The sequence below is a fragment of the Arachis ipaensis genome, chromosome B04, assembly GCF_000816755.2.
Source record: "Arachis ipaensis cultivar K30076 chromosome B04, Araip1.1, whole genome shotgun sequence".
In the NCBI taxonomy this organism is placed as follows: Eukaryota; Viridiplantae; Streptophyta; class Magnoliopsida; order Fabales; family Fabaceae; genus Arachis; species Arachis ipaensis.
In genome coordinates, this window is record NC_029788.2 from 27776379 (window position 1) to 27798868 (window position 22490).

Sequence of the window (22490 nt, forward strand, 5' to 3'; positions counted from 1 at the left end):
AGAAGTTGATAGGTGAGGGGTTTTTGGAGAAGAGGTATTGAGGTGATTGGTGAAGAGTTTTATGAAAAGGTGTGAAGAAGAGAGAGAGTGAGTTAAGGTTGGTGGGGATCCTGTGGGGTCCACAGATCCTGAGGTGTCAAGAATTTCTCATCCCTGCACCAATTAGGCTTGCAAAATGCCCTTTGATGCGAATCCTGGCGTTAAACGCCAGTCTGGTGCCCATTTCTGGTGTTAAATGCCCAGAATGGTGCCAGACTGGGTATTTAATGCCCATTCTGCTGCCCTTACTGGCGTTTAAATGCCAGTAGGCTTCTCCTCCAAGGTGTGCTATTTTTCTTTCTATTTTTCAGTTTGTTTTTGCTTTTTCAATTGTTTTTGTGACTTCACATGATCATCAACCTACAGAAAACATAAAATAACAATGGAAAATAGAAATTTAACATAGATAAGTAAAATTGGGTTGCCTCCTAACAAGCGCTTCTTTAATGTCAGTAGCTTGACAGTGGGCTCTCATGGAGCCTCATAGATACTTAGAGCATGATGATGGCCTCTTAACACCAAACTTAGAGTTTGAATGTGGGGGTTTTGTTTGACTCTGCATTGAGAGAAGCTTTTCATGCTTTTTCTCCATGGTTACAGAGGGAGATCTTTGAGCTTTAAACACAAGGGAGTCCTCATTTACTTGAAGGACCAATTCTTCTCTGTCAACATTAATCACAGCTTTTACTGTGGCTAGGAAGGGTCTGCCAAGGATGATGGATTCATCCATACACTTCCTAGTGTCTAGGACTATGAAATCAGCAAGGATGTAGTGGTCTTCAACCTTTACCAAGACATCCTCTACAAGTCCATAAGCATATTTCCTTGAATTGTCTACCATCTCTAGTGAGATTCTTGCAGCTTGTACCTCAAGTATCCCTAGCTTCTCCATTACAGAGAGAGGCATGAGGTTTATGCTTGACCCTAGGTCACACAGAGCCTTTTCAAAGTTCATGGTGCCTATGGTGCAAGGTATTGAGAACTTTTTAGGATCTTGTCTCTTTAGAGGTAATTCCTGCCTATTCAAGTCATCCAGTTCTTTGGTGAGCAAGGAGGGGTTCATCCTCCCAAGTCTCATTACCAAATAACTTAGCATTTAACTTCATGATTGCTCCAAGATACTTAGCAACTTGCTCTTCAGTAACATCTTCATCCTCTTCAGAGGAAGAATACTCATCAGAGCTCATGAATGGCAAAAGTAAATTTAATGGAATCTCTATGGTCTCAGTATGAGCCTCAGATTCCCATGGTTCCTCATTAGGGAAATCCTTGGAGACCAGTGGACGTCCATTGAGGTCTTCTTCAGTGGAGATCACTGCCTCTTCCTCCTCTCCAAGTTCGGCCATGTGGGTTATGTTGATGGCCTTGCACTCTCCTTTTGAATTCTCTTCTGTATTGCTTGGAAGAGTACTAAGAGGGAGTTCAGTAACTTTCTTGCTCAACTGACCCACTTGTGCCTCCAAATTTCTAATGGAGGACCTTGTTTCAGTCATGAAACTTTGAGTGCTTTTAATTAGATCAGAGACTATGGTTGCTAAGTCAGAGTGGTTCTGCTTAGAATTCTCTGTCTGTTGCTGAGAAGATGATGGAAAAAGCTTGCTATTGCTAAACCTATTTCTTCCACCATTATTAACCCCATTGGTCTTGACAGTGTTACAGATTTGCAAGAATTCAGCTAAGAACTGATGAGGATCTTCCAATGGAAGTACATGAAACTTGCAATTCTGTTGCATTAGAGAAACTAATTGAGGCTGAAGCTCAATGACAGGGATTGAGATGCTTCTCCCATAGAAGTCGGGAGTAGGTGCAGTAAAGTCACCAAGCACCTTCCTTGCATTGTTGGCATTGTTATTGTTTTCGGCTACCATGGCTTCTTGTTGTTTGAAAAGCTCTGTTAGGTCCTCTACAGAGAGTTGTACTTTAGCTTCTCTTAGCTTTCTCTTCAAGGTCCTTTCAGGTTCAGGATCAGCTTCAACAAGAATGCCCTTGTCCTTACTCCTGCTCATATGAAAAGAGAGGAGAAGAAAAATATGAAATCCTCTATGTCACAGTATAGAGATTCCTTGAGGTGTCAGAGGAAAATAAAAATAGAAGAATGAGGTAGAAAAGAGAGAATTTGAACTTATCAAGAGGGACAGAGTTCGAATTACTGATAATGGAGAAGTGTTAACCCTTTAAATAGAAGGATGTGAGAAGAGGATAAGAATTTTCGAAAATAAAGTGAAAAGATTTTGAAATAATTAAAAGAAATTTTGAAAATATGGTAGATGATTTTTGAAAACTAAGACTGAAAAAGAAATTAAGTGATTTTTGAAAAATATTTTGGAATTAGAAATCAAAAAGATATGATAGAAAAAAATTAATTTTTTAAAAAAAAAGATGTGATTGAGAAGATATGATTGAGAATCAAATTAAAGAAAGAATTTTTTAAAATTAAAGTTGATTACTTGACTAACAAGAAATTAGAAGATATGATTCTAGAATTAAAACTTTTGATCCTTTCTTAATAGGCAAGTAACAACTTGAAAATTTTGAATTAAATCATTAATTGTAGCAAGGATTTTCGAAATTAGTAATAAATAAAAAAATGGAAAGAAATTGATTTTGAAAAGATATGATTGAAAATATATGATTTGAAAAAGATTTGATTTTGAAAAATTATGAAAATTTGGAAAAGATTTGAATTAAAAATAAAATCTTCCCTCTAGTGTCCTCCTGGCTTTAAACGCCCAAAATGGCATCCATTCTGGCGTTTAACGTCCAAAATGCTACCTTTTTGGGCGTTTAACGCCCAGCCAGGTACCTTGGTTGGCGTTTAAACGCCAGTTTTCCTTCTTCACTGGGCGTTTTGAACGCCCAGCTTTTTTTGTGTAATTCCTCTGCTGCATGTTCTGAATCTTCAATTCTCTGTATTATTGACTAATCTAAGCAACAAGATGAACCGTCAGTTGTCCAAACTCGAACAATCCCCGGAAACGGCGCCAAAAACTTGGTGCACAAAATTGTGATCATCAACGGCACCAACAACTTGGTACGCACAATTGTAATCTCAACTCTTTGTCACAACTCCACACAACTAACCAGCAAGTGCATTGGGTCATCCAAGTAATAAACCTTACGTGAGTAAGAGTCAATCCCACGGAGATTGTCGGCTTGAAGCAAGCTATGGTCATCTTAAAAATCTTAGTCAGGCAGAATCAAATGGTTATGGAGAATTGATAATTAAAAGATGAATAAAATATAAAATAGGATAGAGATACTTATGTAATTCATTGGTGAGAATTTCAGATAAGCGTATGAAGATGCTTTGTTCCTTCTAAACTTCTGCTTTCCTATTGCCTTCATCCAATCATTCATACTCCTTTCCATGGCAAGCTTTATGTTGGGCATCACCGTTGTCAATGGCTACTTCCCGTCCTCTCAGTGAAAATGGTCCAAATGCGCTATCACCGCATGGCTAATCATCTGTCGGTTCTCGATCATGTTGGAATAGGATCCATTGATCCTTTTGCGTCTGTCACACGCCCAACACTCGCGAGTTTGAAGCTCGTCACAGTCATCCCTTCTCAGACCCTACTCGGAATACCAAAGACAAGGTTTAGACTTTCCGGATCTCAGGAATGGCTGCCAATAATTCTAGCCTATACCATGAAGGTTTTAATCTTAGATTAGAAACCCAAGAGATACACATTCAAGCTTGATTGCATGTAGAACGGAAGTGGTTGTCAGGCACGCATTCATAGGTGAGAATGATGATGAGTGTCACGGATCATCACATTCATCATGTTGAAGAGCGAATGGATATCTTAGAACAGAAATAGGCGTGAATTGAATAGAAAAATAGTAGTACTTTGCATTAATTCATGAAGAACAGCAGAGCTCCACACCTTAATCTATGGTGTGTAGAAACTCCATTGTTGAAAATACATAAGAACAAAGTCTAGGCATGGCCAAATGGCCAGCCTCCAAAAGCGTCTAAGATAGCATAAGACTTCTCAAAGATTAAAAATACAATAGCAAAAGGTCCTATTTATAGGGAACTAGTAGCCTAGGGTTTACAGAAATAAGTAATTAATGCAGAAATTTTCTTCCGGGCCCACTTAGTGTGTGCTTGGGCTGAGCATTGAAGCTTTCACCTGTAGAGACTTTTCTTGGAGTTAAATGCCAGCTTTTGTGCCAGTTTGGGCGTTTAACTCCAGCTTTTCTGCCAGTTCTGGCGTTTTGACGCCAGAATTTATGTGCTGACTTGGAACGCCAGTTTGGGCCATCAAATCCCGAGCAAAGTATAGACTATTATATATTGCTGGAAAGTCCAGGATGTCTACTTTCCAACGCAATTGACAGTGCGCCAATTGGGCTTTTGTAGCTCCAGAAAATCTACTTCGAGTGTAGGGAGGTCAGAATCCAATAGCATCTGTAGTCCTTTTTCAGCCCCTGAATCAGATTTTTGCTCAGGTCCCTTAATTTCAGCCAGAAAATACCTGAAATCACAGAAAAATATACAAACTCATAGTAAAGTTCCAAAATATGATTTTTATTTAAAAACTAATAAAAACATAATAAAAACTAACTAAAATATGCTAAAAATACACTAAAAACAATGCCAAAAAGCGTATAAATTATCCGCTCGTCAGTCTTCTATAATACTTCTCTGTATATCTTTTCTTGTCTTAGAGTTTTCATGCAAATGTTCACAGATATAAAATTTCATTACATGATCACACCATCAATTCTGTATTTCTCTTAATCTCACTTGTTTTAAAGCTTAACAACTTCTTCAACTTTTTTTAACAACTCTTAATTGCATACTCAAGGCATTGGATGTAAGCAATTTCATTTATTGAACTCATTGATACTGAAAGAAAAACTATATGAGACTAGAGACAGAAGCTAAAGGAAACTAGAGATAAAAACTAAATAAAACTAGGACATTAACCAAGTTAAACTAAAAACAAGACTCAAACATGCACATATTAAAACAGATAAGTTCACACTTGTAGATAACTTGAAGATAAAGGAAACATAAAGAAACAAAGGAACTTAACCACTCATCACTATCATTTTTATCATTGGGTTCATTGGTTCTTGGCTCCAAAACATTGGTCCTTGTCTCTTCATGGGTCCTTGGCTCCCAAAACCATTGATCTTCATTGGCTTTTCGCACTCTCTCCTCATGAATAAGCTGTACCTGGCTCATGTCATGTACAAGCCTGTTTACTACTCTTGGGTATGGTGGTAGAGTTGGATTCACTTCCTGAAGACCTGCACATAGGTAGCCTAGCTTGGCTTGAATATTCAGCTTATTAGCTTCTACTTGGTTTTTGTGTCTACATTCTTCTAACCCCATGAACTCCTTAAACTCTCTATTTTGTCGTGCTTGTTGCTCTGCAATGTTCGAGAGAGTTGTTTGGATTTGACTCCAATCAAAGGCTTGTTGAGCAGAAGATTGATGAGGGACTTGTTGACTTGACCCCTCTTGGAAGTGAAGAGCTTGAGGTTGAGATGAGGGTGGAAGAGATTGTAGCCTTTCTTCTTCTTATGCTTGTTGAGGGATTACTCCTTTCACTTTTTCCATGGATCTTTTGGTAATTGGTCTCTATACTGGGATGGGGATATCATTCTCAATAAAAAAACCCAGCAGCCTTACAGAGGCGATGAATGACATTTGGAAAACCCAGAAAAGAATTTGGAAATGAGTTTGAGGCAAGATGATATAATTCCTGAGGGATGATCCTTTCCACTTTTACTGATTCCAATCTTAATGTAATGAATCATGACAGCTTTGGCCATGGTGACTTCTGAGCAGTTGCTTGTGGGCGTGATAGATCGCAACCCCTTGCTATAAGCTTTAAGTCACTCCTTCTCAATTGAATTAGCTTGCCTTCGCATACCTAACCCATTGTGCTCCTGGCAGACAAATATCTTTGACCACATCCTCATACCTTTGGTCATTATTCTTCAATCTATCATGGAAGGTTATTCCCGATGATGCAGAGGCAAAAACTCTCAAACAGAGAATTCTCCTGATACTTTCTAGATTGAAGTCAATCTCTTTTTCTCTCACATAGATTTTGAAGGTCAGAGGTTTCTTAGTAAGATTCTGCTCATCAGTGAGCCATGCATTGGTTAAGAACTGTTGCACCAATAATTGTCCCATCTTCGGGTGTGGGTCACTTAAAATATGCCATCCCCTCCTTATGATCTATTTATAGATTTCAGGGTACTCTCCCTCTTTTAGCTTGAAAGGTACTTCGGCTATGACTTTCTTTTTGCACGTCCAATTGTAGAATTGGTCCTCATGTACCTTAGCGATGAACCTCATTGAATCAAATGAACGGTAGCTGGTTCCTTCCCTTTTCGCTTGTTTGATGAAGATGGTTGTGTTGTAGGTGCCATGTCTCTTTGATAGAGCTCGCTCAATCCAACACCAAACTTAAAAAAGTGTGCTTGTCCTTAAGCAAGGAAAAAAAGAAGAGTAGTGAAGAACAAGAAAGTAAGGGTTGTTAGAAAGGAAATGAGGAATAAAGATAGGAGGGAAGGCAGTGAACCAAGGGAGTATGAAATGAAGAGTGATAAAAGGTTATTGAGCCATGGAAGAGTGTAACTAAATATTGAGTGAGGGTGAATGATGGAGTTGAAAGTAGACATGTATTTATAGGGTGAAAGAGGTAAGGCAAAGGATGGTGAGGATTGAAAATTACAATCCAATGGTGCATTTGGGGTTGGGGTTCAAACAAACGGTGGGAATGGGGCAAAACTGGGAAGAACTTGGGTGGTATGTGGCCTATGCATGTAGGTTTAGAAATACGTAAAGACAACAAATTTTATTGAGTGGTCCCAAGGAGAATTGAAGTTTGAATCTTGTGAGGGCCATGCATGCATATTGCTATAGGGATAGAGACCAAAGGGTAAGACATTGAAAGACTTATGAATACATGTGATGCACGGATAGTGTTCCGAGAGTTACTTGAAATGTTGAGGTCGATCTCGGACGAGACCTTTTGGTTCGGTTGAGTCTGCCGTGTCTGACTTGTTGGAGTTGAGGTGTCGCCGGTTCTTGGCCACAGGGGGGTGGTGGTACCTGCAAGAGACTCCAATGCTTAAATCAGTACGGGCTTTAGGCAGGTTTTTAGTGGAATTGGAATATGAGTTATACTTGGGTGCTCTTGTGTATTTATAGTAGAGTTGACGGCCTCCCTTAAGATGGGATCGTTATCTTATCTTATCTTTCGTGGGTGAGGTCATATCTTTTTGCATCCGCTTTCCTCTAGGCGGTGGCTCTTTGATTTGGGCCTCGTCGGGGCCTCTTTGGAGGTCTTCCGAGCTCTTTCCGAAGAGATCGGTATTGGACCAACCTTTCACGAGGTCGGTCTGAAAGAACTGAAGATTGATGGTTTAGAAGTTATAGTAAACTCTCGTTGTAAGTATAGTTACTAAACCAAACAATCAACCTTTCTTACAAAAGTTTTGGTTGTCACAAGTAACAAACCCCTTTTAAAATTGATAACCGAGTATTTAAACCTCGGGTCGTCTTCTCAAGGAATTGTAGGGAGGTGTTCTTATTATTGGTTGTGAGTTTGTAAATTGGGGGTTTTTAATGTATAAGATAAAAAGCGAGAATAGTAAATGGCAAGAAAGTAAATTGTATTAATTTAAATAGATAATAAAGGAGACTAAATAAAAGGTAAAATTGAACTTGATAAAAAGAAACAATCCTGAAAGCAAAGAAATCCTAACACTACAAAAATTCTGGTAAAAACGGCGGTTTTTTTTTTTGGTATTTACGGCGGTTTGAACTGCCATTATTACCAATAATTGCGGTTTCGTAAAGCGACGTAATTCTGGGCGCCATTCTGGTTATTACGGCGGTTTTCTGAAAACCGCCACAATTCCCTGGGTTAAAATGGCGGTTTTTGAATAGGTTAAAATGGCGGTTCGAACCGCCGTTATTTCCAGGGTTAAAATGGCGGTTCTTGGATAGGTTAAAATGGCGGTTTGAACCGCCATTATTACCCTGATAGAATGGCATTTTGGTTGGTTAAAATGGGGGTTCAAACCGCCATTATTTCCAGGGTTAAAATGGCAGTTTTTGGATAGGTTAAAACGGCGGTTTGAACCGCCGTTATTACCTTGACAGTGTCATTTTGGTTGGTTAAAACGGCATTTTTGAACCGCCATTTTTACCCTGACAGTAGCGTTTTGATTGGTTAAAATGGCATTTTTGAACCGCTATTTTACCCTGACAGTGACATTTTTTATCGCTTAAAAAAATAATTTTTACCGCCATTTTTATCGCGTTAAATAAATAATTTTGTGATTAAAATTTCACAATAGCAAAAAATCATAATCCATAAATGAAATATTATATAACTCATAAACAAAATATTAATCTAATATGTAATTTTTATTATTGAAAATCAAAAGTAATAACTCCTATACAAAACCTTGTCTTACTAAACTTACCAAAATACAAACATTGCAATAAACACTAATCAGTCAAATCTACCACTTTCAGTTCCTTAAAATATGTTAATATCTAATAATGTATTTAAACCATCTAATAAGTGCTGTCTTTTTCATCTAATACAAGACAAGTAGCTTAGCTAAGTGATGATGAATAAGATTTGGAGGCCAAAAATTTCCTCCTTTTGTAATTAACTTTAAAACAAGCCTGTCTTAGTTTCTTGATCTCTTGTGTGAGTTTCATCCCGGGAACTTGCTCCAACATCTTTGTTTCTTGCTCCAACACTCCAAGCACCAACACAAATAACAAATAAGCTTTCAGCGCAGTGAGAGGTAGACAACAAATAATCTTAGAAATAATATCCTTACTAAGACTGCTAGTTAATCTTCTCATTATTTTTGTAGATAACTAGTTAAGTGAATGCCTACTAACCTCAACTTAAGGTGACTCTATTAACTTGAAATTGACTTCAAATTGTGCTCTAGTTTAGAGGTATTGCATCGTTCAGGAGAGCTAGAATGAGCAGTGACACACTCCACAGTCCTAACCCTCTTCCTCTCTGAGTGAATGAGAATAGCAGCAGAAATCAGATACAGGATAAGTAATTTCTGCATTTTTCCATTTTATATAACAAATAATGAGGCCTTGGCTTATACATTAACAAGAGTTGAAGAAGATCTAAACCCTGTTTCACATGAAAAATTATCACCAACAGATTCATATTAGTTAAAGCAAGTTAGTTAGTTATCTAAATAATCAAACAGCTCATTTACATAAGAACACTGAGACACACTATCTATTTTCAATTAATTCTTTTTAATACTTGATTTATGGTTATTTGATTAGTAAGAATGTTAGCAAAATTGTGTGCAATATCAGAAGTATTTAATAAATGAAAACAAGCAAAGTAGCAGCAAATATAATAAATATAAAAACAGAGGAATTTAGCAATGCCATTCCAGAGGACTACATTAAAACCAACCAAGATTCATCAAAGAATTAAAGAAAGAATAAATTTTATAACCCAAAACACAACTCTTCCCTCATCCCATTAAGCATAAAATTTCTTAAATCTATGAGCAGGAAAAAAAACTTACTCAAATTATGACTCAACATGAATAATTTTTCAACAAAACCCAGAAATTGCACAGTAATTAGGAAGCTCAGAAGCCATGGTGAGCGATATTCTCAAGAAACAAAACAGTAAGGAACAATTAGAGAATGTTGTGCCGTGTTGCAAACCAAATCAAATAAAATTGAGCTCAAAAACGAACAAAGTTTCAAACTTTGATACAACATCATGATGTGTAATAAGCATGTAAAATATAAAAAAATAAAAATAAAAAGAGAAAAAACCTCAGAAACAATAAAGGGTAACTGAATTTACCTGCAAAAGGGTTGAAGATTGATGATTGTTTGGTTTTCTGTTTCTGCGACTACAATGAAAATGGAAATTTGGAACAACTGAACAAGAACAAGGAACAGAAAAACCAAGCAAGTTAGTTAGTTAGTTATCTAAATATTTTAAAACATATATCTAATATGTCTTCTCAAAAATGGCTATGGTGGTGCAATATCTAAATGACAGTGACTGGTTATAGAAGAAAAATGGCCACTAGGAAAATAAAGTGGATGCCATTGCAGCAATGCTATTATTTGTTGTTTCCACATTCCCAAAAATACACATAATATTATTTCATTTAACGGATCCATTGATGCATATAGGATGATGAATCCTTCTCATCATCATGTTAATTTTTTACATAATTTTATTATCACGTATAATTTTTTTTAATCTTTTACTTAAAATTTGAGACTTAAACAAACTAAAATAAGTAACATTAGAAAATAAATAATAAATATAACAAAAAATCACATATAATGAAGTTATATTAATGATTGATTATTGATGTATCCATTATTGTAGTGATAAGGGTATGCATGCATGCCTATGAGATGGTGCAGCTAAATAGATAAAACCCACTAACCCAGTGAACTTTAAAAGCTTCACTGCCCCTTGTATTTTAGCCTCAGCTTCTTTTTCTATACCCATACTAAACCATATCCAATTATAATAATTTCATATCCAAATTTAGGAATCTTCAACCAAAATAAGAAAGAGATAGATGATGATGAGCTTATGATAATGCAGAATGAGTATAGATAGATAGAGATTTTGAGTGGGTTCAGAATTAGTGCATGTAATTTCATAATGGATGACACATTTTTCCTTCTTTTCTTTTTCATGATTATGACATATTATTAAAGGCAAACCTATCTGATGAGAGTTGAATATTAGCTTTGCTTGCCAGCCCGGTGACAGAGGTGAAAGAACTGCATAATATGAAGCAACAAAGGAAAAATGTATTTATCATCGGATGTTAATAATTAAATAATCAGCTTGCATTTTGGGTCAAATGAAGAAAAGGGAAAGTAAAGACAGAGCGAAGGCATTACTGCATTTGGAGGTATCTTTGAGTATTCAGAAAGTATCCTGTAGATAGAGGGTTAAACATCCTTCCCAATTACACAAGGTACACTACAATCCAACAAAACCCCCATCCCAAAAGAGGAAATAAAAACATGTGTGCACACACGCAAATATAAAATCAACAGAATCCTGATATAAATTAGCATCTAAAGTTTGAAAGCATTAAGCAAGAAAGATTACATAAATAACTTGAACAACAAAAATTAAGATACCTATTAAAGAGATTTGCAACTTCTTCACATTCATCTTCATTGTAAAACCATATACCATTAACTTCTTGAGCCGCATTCCGATATAATAGGTATGGCTTCTTAAGTTCATACTCAAAATCCAATAGATTCTCTACTAGGTTGTCTGTCAGAACAAATATTACAAAGAAAGTTGCAAATCAGAAAACTGATAGCACAAATCAGGCACACAGATGAATGAGAGCAGAGCACTAGTACATTTATATTTCTCCAAACAATGAGGAAATAATAAATCAAGCACTGCCAAAAAGAGAATATGCGATCTACAGCAACAATAATGCAAAATATATTTGAATGATTGAATCTATCCAGCACTGAACATTAATTAGCATTTAGCGGTTAATCTTGGAACTAAAAACACCACGAAATGGATTCAATTAAAAAAAAAAAAAACACAAATCCGAACCTGTATTTTGTCGATTCATTATCAGATGCATTTTTCATTATCGGTGGAGTGAACGCCCTCAGATCAAAGACCTCATTGTATTTCCCTCTTCCCACCTTCCTCACAACCTCGTAGTCATCTTGCTCCCTGCAACTCATGAACTCAATTTTTTAAACAGACATTAAATAAACAAAATAGGAATTCAAATTGATAGGAAGGTAACTAAAGCAAATTCATTCCCTTCTTTCCCACTTTAAGAAGAATAGATAGTTAATTTTACCTCCCTGTAAGCATGAATGCATTGAAGAAGTGGCTCCTTAGCCTTGAGGTTACTTTTTCCTTCCTGCTTTGCAAAATAACACCAGAAATTATTAATGTATCTCATAAAAGTTAAAAGTTAAATCCTTGCTTATGTACTAAGGCTTAGAATCTGACTTGAATTTCCAGCAGTTCTTGCTTTGCTACCTCCACCGATGATAAAGTACTGAATGATTGCAACTGTGAAAAACCACAATTCTATTTTAATAGACATGCATAAGAGAAGAGGAATAGTGAATGCACAGCCAATAAAATACAGACCAATATGAGCAGCGCTGCTTGGGCTTCCTTTCTGGAATCTCCCGGTGCACTGTGTTTCTTCAACTTGTCTTTTTGTTTCAATACTCTATCTAAATATTAACGTGCAATCCTGAGACGGAACAAGGAATCGGAGAGAACATCAAGGAACAGCCGCTAAGTTCCTCAAAGCATGAACATAGATTAATGTCACAGGAATTATCGTTAAGTGCATTATCATTAAAACTGCATAGTAACAATGAAAGGATAATTGGAATTAGAAAAAGAAACAAGCCTAAGATAATTTGATTTAGTTTTGATATTCAAAAAATTGTTCCCAATTTTTTACCTAAAAATAAATTGAACAAGGAAGAAAATCAAAACCTGAAATTAAATAAAATAAGTAGCAGTTAGCATAGAACAATCAAAACCTAGAATCAAACGAAATAAGGTTGATGAGGAGAAGAGAAGCTCGAAGAATAGAAACTAATAGAATACCTAGCAAATCGCATCAATGGAAGCAAATGTACCATCAGAGGAGAAGCATTGACGGACATGACACCGATGGAGGGGAAGAATCATTGATGGAGGAGAAGCTCGCAGAGCAGCGGCGATGTCATTTTTGAATTCTGCCACACCAACACAACTCTCACACACATAAAACAAGGAATCGAAAGAATAGTAATAACCGAGAGGAAGTAACAAATCATGAATCAAAAGAAGATGAAGAAGAAGAGGATGAGAATTTTGTTTACAAACCTAAAAGTGAGAACGGACACGGAGAAGACGAGCTAGGGTAAGAAGCTCACACAACATAGAGCGCAGAAGTTCGATAGAGGAAAAGCTCGCATCAATGGCAGAGAAACTCACAAGAATAGAGGAGAAGCTCGCATCAATAGAGGAGAAGAAGCCACTGGAGGAGAAGCTCGTTGCTCACGACTCTCCTCTGCGATTCGCAATTAGGTTTAGTTATTACTGCCAAAATTATTAAAAGTGTCCTTCCCTTACAAATACATTATGGCGGTGACATAAAATGCCTTAATTCATGAGTATTGTGGCGTTTTTATGAAACCGCCTTAATATTAATGACATTTTAACCAATTTTTTTTGTAGTGTAAATCCTAATCCTAAGAGAGAGGAGAGAACCTTTCTCTCTAAAAACTACATCTAAAACTAAAAATTATGAATTATGAGCTTATTATTATGAATAAATGGATTCCCCCACTTTATAGCCTCTAATCTGTGTTTTCTGGGCCGCAAACTGGGTCAGAAACAGCCCAAAATTCGATGGTTGCGAATTCAAACACGCTGATTTTTCATCACTGCGACGTGGCCGCGTGGAGCACGCGTTCGCGTCACCTAGCCTCAGAGAAACTATGACATATTATATATCAAATCGAAGCTCCGGACGTTAGCTTTCTAATGCAACTGGAATCGCATCATTTGGACCTCTGTATCTCAAGTTATAGCCGTTTGAGTGCGAAGAGGTCAGGCTAGACAGCTTAGCAATTTCTCCAACTTTTTGTATTCCTTCCACTTTTGTATGCTTCCTTTCCATCCTTTGAGCCATTCCTGTTCTGTAATATCTGAAATCACTTAACAAACATATCAAGGCATCTAATGGTAATAAGAGAGGATTAGACATAGGGAACTTAAGGCCAAAGAAGCATGTTTTCAATCAAAGCACATATTTAGGAAGGTAAATGTAAAACCATGCAAATTGTATGAATAAGTGGGTAAAGAGTTGATAAAAACTACTCAATTGAGCACAAGATAAACCATAAAATAGTGGTTTATCACGGTCTTTTTCTGCGGCCGACCCGGCTTCATAACTCGGGCTGGGATATGAACAGATAGTGAGGCATGTGGGTGCACAGAGAGTGAAATGAATGCTCCAGAGAATCTCTAAGTTGGAAAATAGTTGTAGCTACTCCTACAAAATTCAAACTAAGTTAAAGAAGGAAAACAAATGATTCATAAATATAAATAAAATTAACACAACTATACATAACAAAAAGATGAAACAAGCTAATCATATCAAATAAGATGAAACAAACAAGGCAGAATAAAGCAAATGAAACTAACTAACTATAACAACTAAAATCAAACAAACTAGGGATAACAACTACAATCAAAATATGCAAGGAAACCATGCGTACGCACAAGTTACCTCTTTTGTTTTTTTTAAGAAAGAATGGTGTTAGACGCCACTTAACTGGCATGCTACAACAAGCTTGATTTTGAGGACATTTTGGTTCTGTCCCATTTTGGCATGGGACGCCACAAAACTGGCGTGAGGAGCCATAATACTGGGAGAAATTTTTGAAGCCAATTTGGGTTTTCCTAATGGAAAGTTAGATGTACAGAGTCATGCATGAGATTCTGTAATTCTATAGAATGCTTTCTTAAATGACATGCAAAAATTATAAATTATATAGAAAAGCATTATATGTATGGTTTGATCACACAAAAATCTTCTCATGCGTTTGATGCACTGCTTGACCAAACACCAAACTTATCCTTTGGATTCAATACCAAACTTGGCTCCTGCTTGGGCCAAAAAGCTATGATCCTACAACAAACTTTCTTTGCTGATATGCATCATTTATAAGTGAAAAAAATTGATAAAAGATAAGACTCAACAAGAATTTAAAGGATACTATGGTTGGGTTGCCTCCCAACAAGCGTTTCTTTATCGTCACTAGCTTGACATTGCATCTTCTCTTAGTTGAGGCTGTAGGTGACCCTTTAGTGATCCATATTTTCTCCCAAGTAATACTTTAATCTATGACCATTGACTGTGAATTTCCTCTGTTAATCTTCATCCATCTATTCAACATGACCATATGGTGAAACTTTGGTCACTAAGAATGGTCTAGGCCACCTAAACTTTAGCTTTCCAGGAAAGAATTTCAATCTAGAATTGAACAAGAGGACCTTCTAGCCAGGCTCAAACACTTTGTTTAAAATCTTTCTATCATACCACTTCTTAGTTCTCTTTTTGTATATCTTGAAACTTTCATAAGCCTCTGCTCTGAATTCCTCTAGTTCATTTAGTTAGAACAACCTCTTCTTCCCTACTGCTTGTTTCTCAAAGTTCAGGAGTTGGGTAGCCTAATATGCCTTGTGTTCTAGTTCCATTGGTAGATGACATACCTTTTCATAAACAAGTTGATAAGGTGATCTACCAATTGGTATCTTGAATGTTGTCCTCTAGGCCTACAAAGCATCATCCAATTTATTGGACCAATCTTTTCTTGAAGATCCTATAGTTTTCTCCAAGGTTCTTTTGATTTCTCTATTTGAAATCTCAACTTTTCCACTTGTTTAAAGATGGTAGGATATTGTAATCTTATGTTTTATTCCATATCTTTAGAGGAGAGAGTCTAGCTTTTTATTGCAAAAATGACTCCTACCATCATTAATCAGACTTCTTGGAACCTAATGCGTGAGTATCTTGTACTCTTTTTTCCTTTATTTTTTAGTTATTTTTAGTTAGAATTCATTAATTTTTACTGTATTTTAGTGCAAAAATCCTCTTGAATACTACTTTGAGTTGTTTTAGTGTTTTTATTATTTAAGGTGAAATTCGGAGTAGTTTGGCAAAGTTTGGAGCAAAAACGAGAAGATTTGGTGCACCCCTTTAGGCGCTAAACGCCAAGCTAGAGTTTAGCACCAGCAACATGCACAAAAAAGAAAGATTCTGCCCCCTTATGGGTGCTAAACGCCAAGCTGGCGTTTAGTGCCAGCAAGCCCAACCCGAATCCACCCTCTTAGAGTATCTTTAGTGGATTTAGCTTTTAGTTGTTATCTTTCATTTAATTTTTTTTGTAATTTTTAATTACAAACAGTATCTTTTAGTTTTAGGATTAAATATTTTATCTTATTTTCAAATCAAATTAGGTTAGATATAAAAGAAAAAAGATTCACCGTTAAAGGGAGGAGACTTCGGCACTTTTCAAAACCCTAGTTTTTCTCTGTAAGTCATGAGCTACTAAATCTTTTTGGTTAAGGTTAGGAATTCTGTTTATCTCTATAGATTGAAACTATTACTCTTCTATTTTAATTAATGAATTGATTCAATTTCAAGGATTACTTTTTGATGAGCGGATAATTTATACACTTTTTGACATTGTTTTTACATAGTTTTTAGTATAATTTAGTTAGTTTTTAGTATTTTTTTTTGTTTTTAAATAAAATTCACATTTCTGGACTTTACTATGAGTTTGTGTATTTTTCTGTAATTTTAGGTATTTTCTGGCTGAAATTGAGGGACTTGAGCAAAAATCAGATTCAGAGGTTGAAGAAGGACTGCAGATGTTGTTGGATTCTGACCTCCCTGCACTCAAAGTGGATTTTTTGGAGCTACAGAAATCCAAATGGTGCGCTCTTAATTGCGTTGGAAAGTAGACATCCAGGGCTTTCTAGCAATGTATAATATTTCATACTTTGCCCAAGTTTAGATGATGCAAATTGGCGTTCAACGCCAGTTCCATGCTGCATTCTGGAGTTAAACGCCAGAAACAGGTTGCAAAGTGGAGTTAAACGCCAGAAACAGGTTACAAACTGGCGTTTAACTCCAAGAGAAGCCTCTACACGTGTAAAGCTCAATGCTCAGCCCAAGCACACACCAAGTGGGCCCCAGAAGTAGATTTCTGCATCATTTACTCATTTCTGTGAACCCTAGTAACTAGTTTAGCATAAATAGGACTTTTTACTACTGTATTTATAGAATCTTCGGATCATTTTAGTCTTGGTTACTCCGGTTCCCCTCTGGGACCGAGACCAATGAACTCCATTATCACTTATGTATTTTCAACGGTAGAGTTTCTACACACCATAGATTAAGGTGTGGAGCTCTGCTGTTCCTCATGAATTAATACAGAGTACTATTGTTTTTCTATTCAATTCAAGCTTATTCCGATTCTAAGATATTCATTTGCACCTCAATATGAATGTGATGATCGTGACAGTCATCATCATTCTCAACCCATGAACGCGTGCCTGACAACCACTCCCGTTCTACCTTAGATTGAATGAGTATCTCTGGGATTCCTTAATCAGAGTCTTTGTGGTATAAGTTAGAATCCATGGACGACCATTCTTGAGATTCGGAAAGTCTAAACTTTGTCTGTGGTATTCCGAGTAGGATCTAGGAAGGGATGGCTGCGACGAGCTTCAAACTCGCGAGTGCTGGGCGTAGTGACAGACACAAAAGGATCAATGGATCCTATTCCAGTATGATCGAGAACCGACAGATGATTAGCCTTGCAGTGACAGCGCATTGGACCATTTTCACTGAGAGGACAGGATGTAGCCATTGACAACGGTGATGCCTAACATACAGCTTGCCATAGAAAGGAGTATGAATGATTGGATGAAGACAATAGGAAAGCAGAGGTTCAGGAGGAACGAACGCATCTCTATACGCTTATCTGAAATTCTCACCAATGAATTACATAAGTATCACTTTCTTTATTTTACATTTTATTTATCTTTTAATTATTAAATATCCATAATCAATTGAATCCCCCTGACTGAGATTTACAAGGTGACCATAGCTTGCTTCAAGCCAACAATCTCAATGGGATCGACCCTTACTCACGTAAGGTTTATTACTTGGACGACCCAGTGCACTTGCTGGTTAGTTGTGCGAAGTTGTGATAAAGAACTAAGATTATGAACGTGCGTATTGAGTTTTTAGCGCCGTTACCAAGGAATGGAACCATCACGATTTCTGCGCACCATGTTTTTGGCGCCGTTGTCGGGGATTGTTTGAGTTTGGACAACTGACGGTTTATCTTGTTGCTCAGATTAGGTAATTTTATTTTAATTTTAAGCTTTTTATTTCTTATTTTCAAAAAAAAACAAAAAAAATTTATTTTATGTTCTTCAGAATTTTTAAGAATGAATTCTAGAGTTTCATGAAGCACGTTGAAGCCTGGTTGGCTGTAAAGCCATGTCTAATTCATTTGGACCGAGGCTTCCACTTATCAGCATATGAAGTTGGATGAAGTATCAACTGTTGTATGTCTGATTTGTATCTGCTGAAGCTTGGCTGGCCATTGGCCATGTCTAGTGTTTTGGACCGGAGCTTTCACTGAAAGCTTGGCTGGCTAGTGAGCCATGTCTAATTCCTGGACCGAAGCTTTAAACTAACATTGCAGATTCCTGGAATTCTTATAAAAAAATTTTTGAAATCCTTATTTTTCTTTTTCAAATTAATTTTCGAAAAATCCAAAAAAAAATAATAAAATCATAAAAACTAAAAATTTTATGTTTCTTGTTTGAGTCTAGTGTCAATTTTAAGTTTGGTGTCAAATTGCATGTTGTTATTTTTCTTGCATTTTTCGAAAATTCATGCATTGCATTCTTCATGATCTTTAAGTTGTTCTTGATAAGTCTTCTTGTTTGATCTTTAAAATTTCTTGTTTTGTGTCTTTTCTTGTTTTTCATATGCATTTTTAATTTGTTAGTGTCTAAAAATTAAAAATCTTTAAGTTTGGTGTCTTGCATGTTTTTCTCTTCTTCAAAATTTTCAAAAATAAGTTCTTGGTATTCATCTTGACATTCAAAGTGTTCTTGGTGTTCATCTTTGCATTCAAAGTGTTCTTGCATGTTTCCTTTGTTTTGATCCAAAATTTTTATATCTTGAGTCTTTTTGATGTTTTCTCTTTCTTTATTAAAATTTAAAAATCAAAAAATATCTTTCCCTTTTTCACTCATAAATTTTCGAAAATTTGAGTTGACTTTTTCAAAACTTTTTAAAATTTAGTTGTTTCTTATGAGTCAAATCAAATTTTCAATTTAAAAATTCTATCTTTTTCAAATCTTTTTCAAAAAATCAAATCTTTTTCAATTTTTCCTTCATATTTTCGAAAACTTTATGATTGATTTTCAAAATCTTTTTCTTATTTTGTTCTAAACTTTCAAAATCTTTACTAACAATTAATGTGATTAATTCAAAATTTTTAAGTTTGTTACTTGCCTAATAAGAAAGGTTCAATCTTTAAACTCTAGAATCATATCTTTTTAGTTTCTTGTTAGTCAAGTAATCAACTTTGATTTCAAAATTCAAATCTTTTCAAATTTCTTTTTTAAATATTTTTCAAATTAAGTTTCAATCATATCTTTTTCAAAATCAATTTCAAAATCTTTTCTAACTTCTTTTCTAACTTCCTATCTTTTCAAAATTTGATTTTCAAATCTTTTTCAATTAATCACTTAACTTTTTGTTTGATTCTTATCTTTTCCAAAACTACCTAACTAATTTTCCATCTCTAACTTTCGAAAACCCCTATTCTCTTTTTCAAAAATTTCCTTTTTAATTAACTATTTATTTTAAATTTAATTTAATTTGATTCAATTTTTCTTTCTTAATTTTCGAATTCTAATTTTAATTTTAAATTAAAAACAAAAATATTTTTTTATTTTAATTTATTTTTTGAAAATTCTTCTCTCTCACCTCCTTCTAATTATTTATTTATCTACTAACACTTCTCTTCTTCTTAAGAATTCGAACCTACTCCTCACCCTTGTGTTTGGATTCTCCTTCTTCTATTCATATCCCCTTCTACTCACATAAAGGAATCTCTATACTGTGACATAGAGGATTCCATATTTTTTGTTTTCTTATTTTTCATATGAGCAGGAACAAGTTTAAGGACATTCTTGTTGAAGCTGATCCCGAACCTGAAATAACTCTGAAGAGGAAGCTAAGGGAAGCTAAAGCACAACTCTTTGGAGAAAATCTGACAGAAATTTTCGAAAAAGAAGGAGACATGGACGAAAATAATAACAATGCAAGAAAGATGCTTGGTGACTTTACTGCACCTAATTCCAATTTACATGGAAGAAGCATCTCAATCCTTGCCATTGGAGCAAACAATTTTGAGCTGAAACCTCAATTAGTTTCTCTGATGCAACAGAATTGCAAGTTTTATGGACTTCCATCCGAAGATCTCTTTCAGTTCTTAACTGAATTCTTGCAGATATGTGATACTGTTAAGACCAATGGGGTTAATCCCGAGGTCTACAGGCTTATGCTTTTCCCATTTGCTGTAAGAGACAGAGCTAGAATATGGTTGGACTCTCAACCTAAAGATAGCCTGAACTCTTGGGATAAGTTGGTCACGACTTTCTTAGCCAAGTTCTTTCCTCCTCAAAAGCTTAGTAAGCTTAGAGTGGATGTTCAAACCTTCAGACAAATTTTCCATCATCCACTCAGCAACAGACAGAGAATTCTAAGCAGAATCCATCTAGCTTAGCAAATATAGTCTCTGATTTATCTAAGGCCACTGTAAGTTTCATGAATGAAACAAGGTCCTCCATTAGAAATTTGGAGGCACAAGTGGGCCAGCTGAGTAAAAGAGTCACTGAAACTCCTCCTAGTACTCTCCCAAGAAATACAAAAGAGAATCCAAAGAGAGAGTGCAAGGCCATTAATTTGACCATCATGGCCGAACCTATAAGGGAAGAGGAGGACGTGAATCCTAGTGAGGAAGACCTCCTGGGATGTCCAGTGACCAATAAGGAGTTCCCCTTTGAGGAACCAAAGGAATCTGAGGCTCAATTAGAGACCATAGAGATTCGATTGAACCTCCTTCTGCCCTTCATGAGCTCTGATGAGTATTCTTCCTCTGAAGAGGATGAAGACATTACTGAAGAGCAAGTTGCTAAGTACATTGGTGCAATCATGAAGCTGAATGCCAAATTATTTGGTAATGAGACTTGGGAAGATGAACCTCCCTTGCTCACCAATGAACTGAATGCATTGGATAGGCAGAAATTACCTCAAAAGAAACAGGATCCTGGAAAATTCTTAATACCCTGTACCATAGGCACCATGACCTTTGAGAAGGCTCTGTGTGACCTGGGGTCAGGAATAAACTTAATGCCACTCTCTGTAATGGAGAAACTTGGGATCTTTGAGGTGCAAGCTGCCAGAATCTCATTAGAGATGGCAGACAACTCAAGAAAATAGGCTTATGGACAAGTAGAGGACATGTTAGTAAAGGTTGAAGGCCTTTACATCCCTGTTGATTTCATAATCCTAGACATTGGAAAGGATGAGGATGAATCCATCATCCTTGGAAGACCCTTCCTAGCCATAGTAAGAGCTGTGATTGATGTGGACAGAGGAGAGTTGGTCCTCTAATTGAATGAGGACAACCTTGTGTTTGAAACTCAAGGATCTCCTTCTGTAACCATGGAGAGGAAGCATGAAAAGCTTCTCTCACTGCAGAGTCAACCAAAGCCCCCACAGTCAAACTCTAAGTTTGGTGTTAAAGCCCCACATTTAAACTCTAAGTTTGGTGTTGCGAGGTTCCAACCTTGCTCTGATTATCTGTGAGGCTCCATGAGAGCTCACAGTCAAGCTATTGACATTAAAGAAGCGCTTGTTGGGAGGCAACCCAATGTTATTTAATCATATCTATTTTATTTTCTTTTTGTTATTTCGTGTTTTATTAGGTTGATGATCATGTGAAGTCACAAAAACTACTGAAAAATAAAAAAAAACAGAATGAAAAACAGCATTGAAAACAGCACACCCTGGAGGAGAGCAGTCTGGCATTTAAACGCCAGAAACAAGCACCAAGCTGGTGTTTAACGCCAGAAACAAGCATCTGCCTGGCATTAAACGCCATAAACAGGCTACATTTGGGCATTTAACGACAGAAGCAAGCAGCAATCTGGCGTTAAACGCCAGGATTGCACAACAAGGGCGTTTTACACGCCTAATTGGAGCAGGGATGTTAAGTCCTTGACTCTACTTGATCTGTGGACCCACAGGATCCCTAACTTTTTCTTCTCTCCTCTTCACACCTTTTTATAACTCTCTTCCCCAAATACCCTTCACCAATCACCTCAATCACTTTTTTCCATCACCTCTTCACCACTCACATCCATCCTCTCTTCCCCATAAACCCCACCTACCTTCAAAATTCAAACTAATTTCCCTCCCAAACCCAACCCTAATGGCTGAACCCTACACCTCCCCACATTCCTATATAAACCCCTCATTCCTTCTTCATTTTCACACAACACAACCCTCTCTTCTTCTCCTTGGCCGAATACATCTTCTTCCCCCATCTCCTCTATTTTCTTCTTCTTCTACTACTTTTTTTCTTCTTTTTCTCGGGGACGAGCAAACATTTTAAGTTTGGTGTGGTAAAAGCATAGCTTTTTGTTTTTCCATAACCATTTATGGCACCTAAGGCCAGAGAAACCTCTAGAAAGAGGAAAGGGAAGGCAATTGCTTCCACCTCTGAGTCATGGGAGATGGAGAGATTCATCTCAAAGGTCCAT

General features: G+C 36.4%; 1 protein-coding gene and 1 long non-coding RNA gene across 21 annotated transcripts; one reads left to right on the forward strand and one right to left on the reverse strand.

Moving 5' to 3' along the window:
* Positions 1023 to 11787, forward strand: LOC110271007. Its single transcript, XR_002360946.1, has 3 exons — positions 1023 to 1035; positions 6719 to 6722; positions 11674 to 11787. It is a non-coding gene; the product is annotated as an uncharacterized LOC110271007 (long non-coding RNA).
* Positions 8425 to 13182, reverse strand: LOC107639160 (mRNA-decapping enzyme-like protein). Of its 20 annotated transcripts, XR_002360944.1 has the most exons (14): positions 12942 to 13181; positions 12681 to 12811; positions 12532 to 12566; positions 12207 to 12315; positions 12063 to 12125; positions 11908 to 11970; positions 11649 to 11774; positions 11207 to 11348; positions 10961 to 10997; positions 10778 to 10837; positions 10492 to 10546; positions 9891 to 9967; positions 8936 to 9062; positions 8425 to 8787 (listed from the first exon to the last, which is right to left on the reverse strand). XR_002360944.1 is itself a non-coding variant. In XM_021121068.1 (7 exons), the coding sequence occupies exons 1-7, from the start codon at positions 11677 to 11679 to the stop codon at positions 9047 to 9049; spliced, it is 366 nt and encodes a 121-aa protein (XP_020976727.1). In that variant the 5' UTR covers positions 11680 to 11774; the 3' UTR covers positions 8425 to 9046. The 20 variants fall into 20 exon arrangements, 1 of the variants encoding a protein (XP_020976727.1); XR_002360943.1 differs by lacking the exons at positions 10492 to 10546; positions 10961 to 10997 and adding an exon at positions 9160 to 9188; XR_002360939.1 differs by having other exon boundaries at positions 8936 to 9111; positions 10492 to 10837.

Coding starts and splice junctions, on each gene's coding strand:
- LOC107639160 (XM_021121068.1), bottom strand. CDS start 11,679: ATGCATCTGATAATGAATCGACAAAATACAG. Junction 11,349..11,648: donor AATGAATCGACAAAATACAG/GTTCGGATTTGT, acceptor TTGTTCTGACAG/ACAACCTAGTAGAGAATCTA. Junction 9,968..10,803: donor TCACCGGGCTGGCAAGCAAA/GCTAATATTCAA, acceptor GTTCTTGTTCAG/TTGTTCCAAATTTCCATTTT.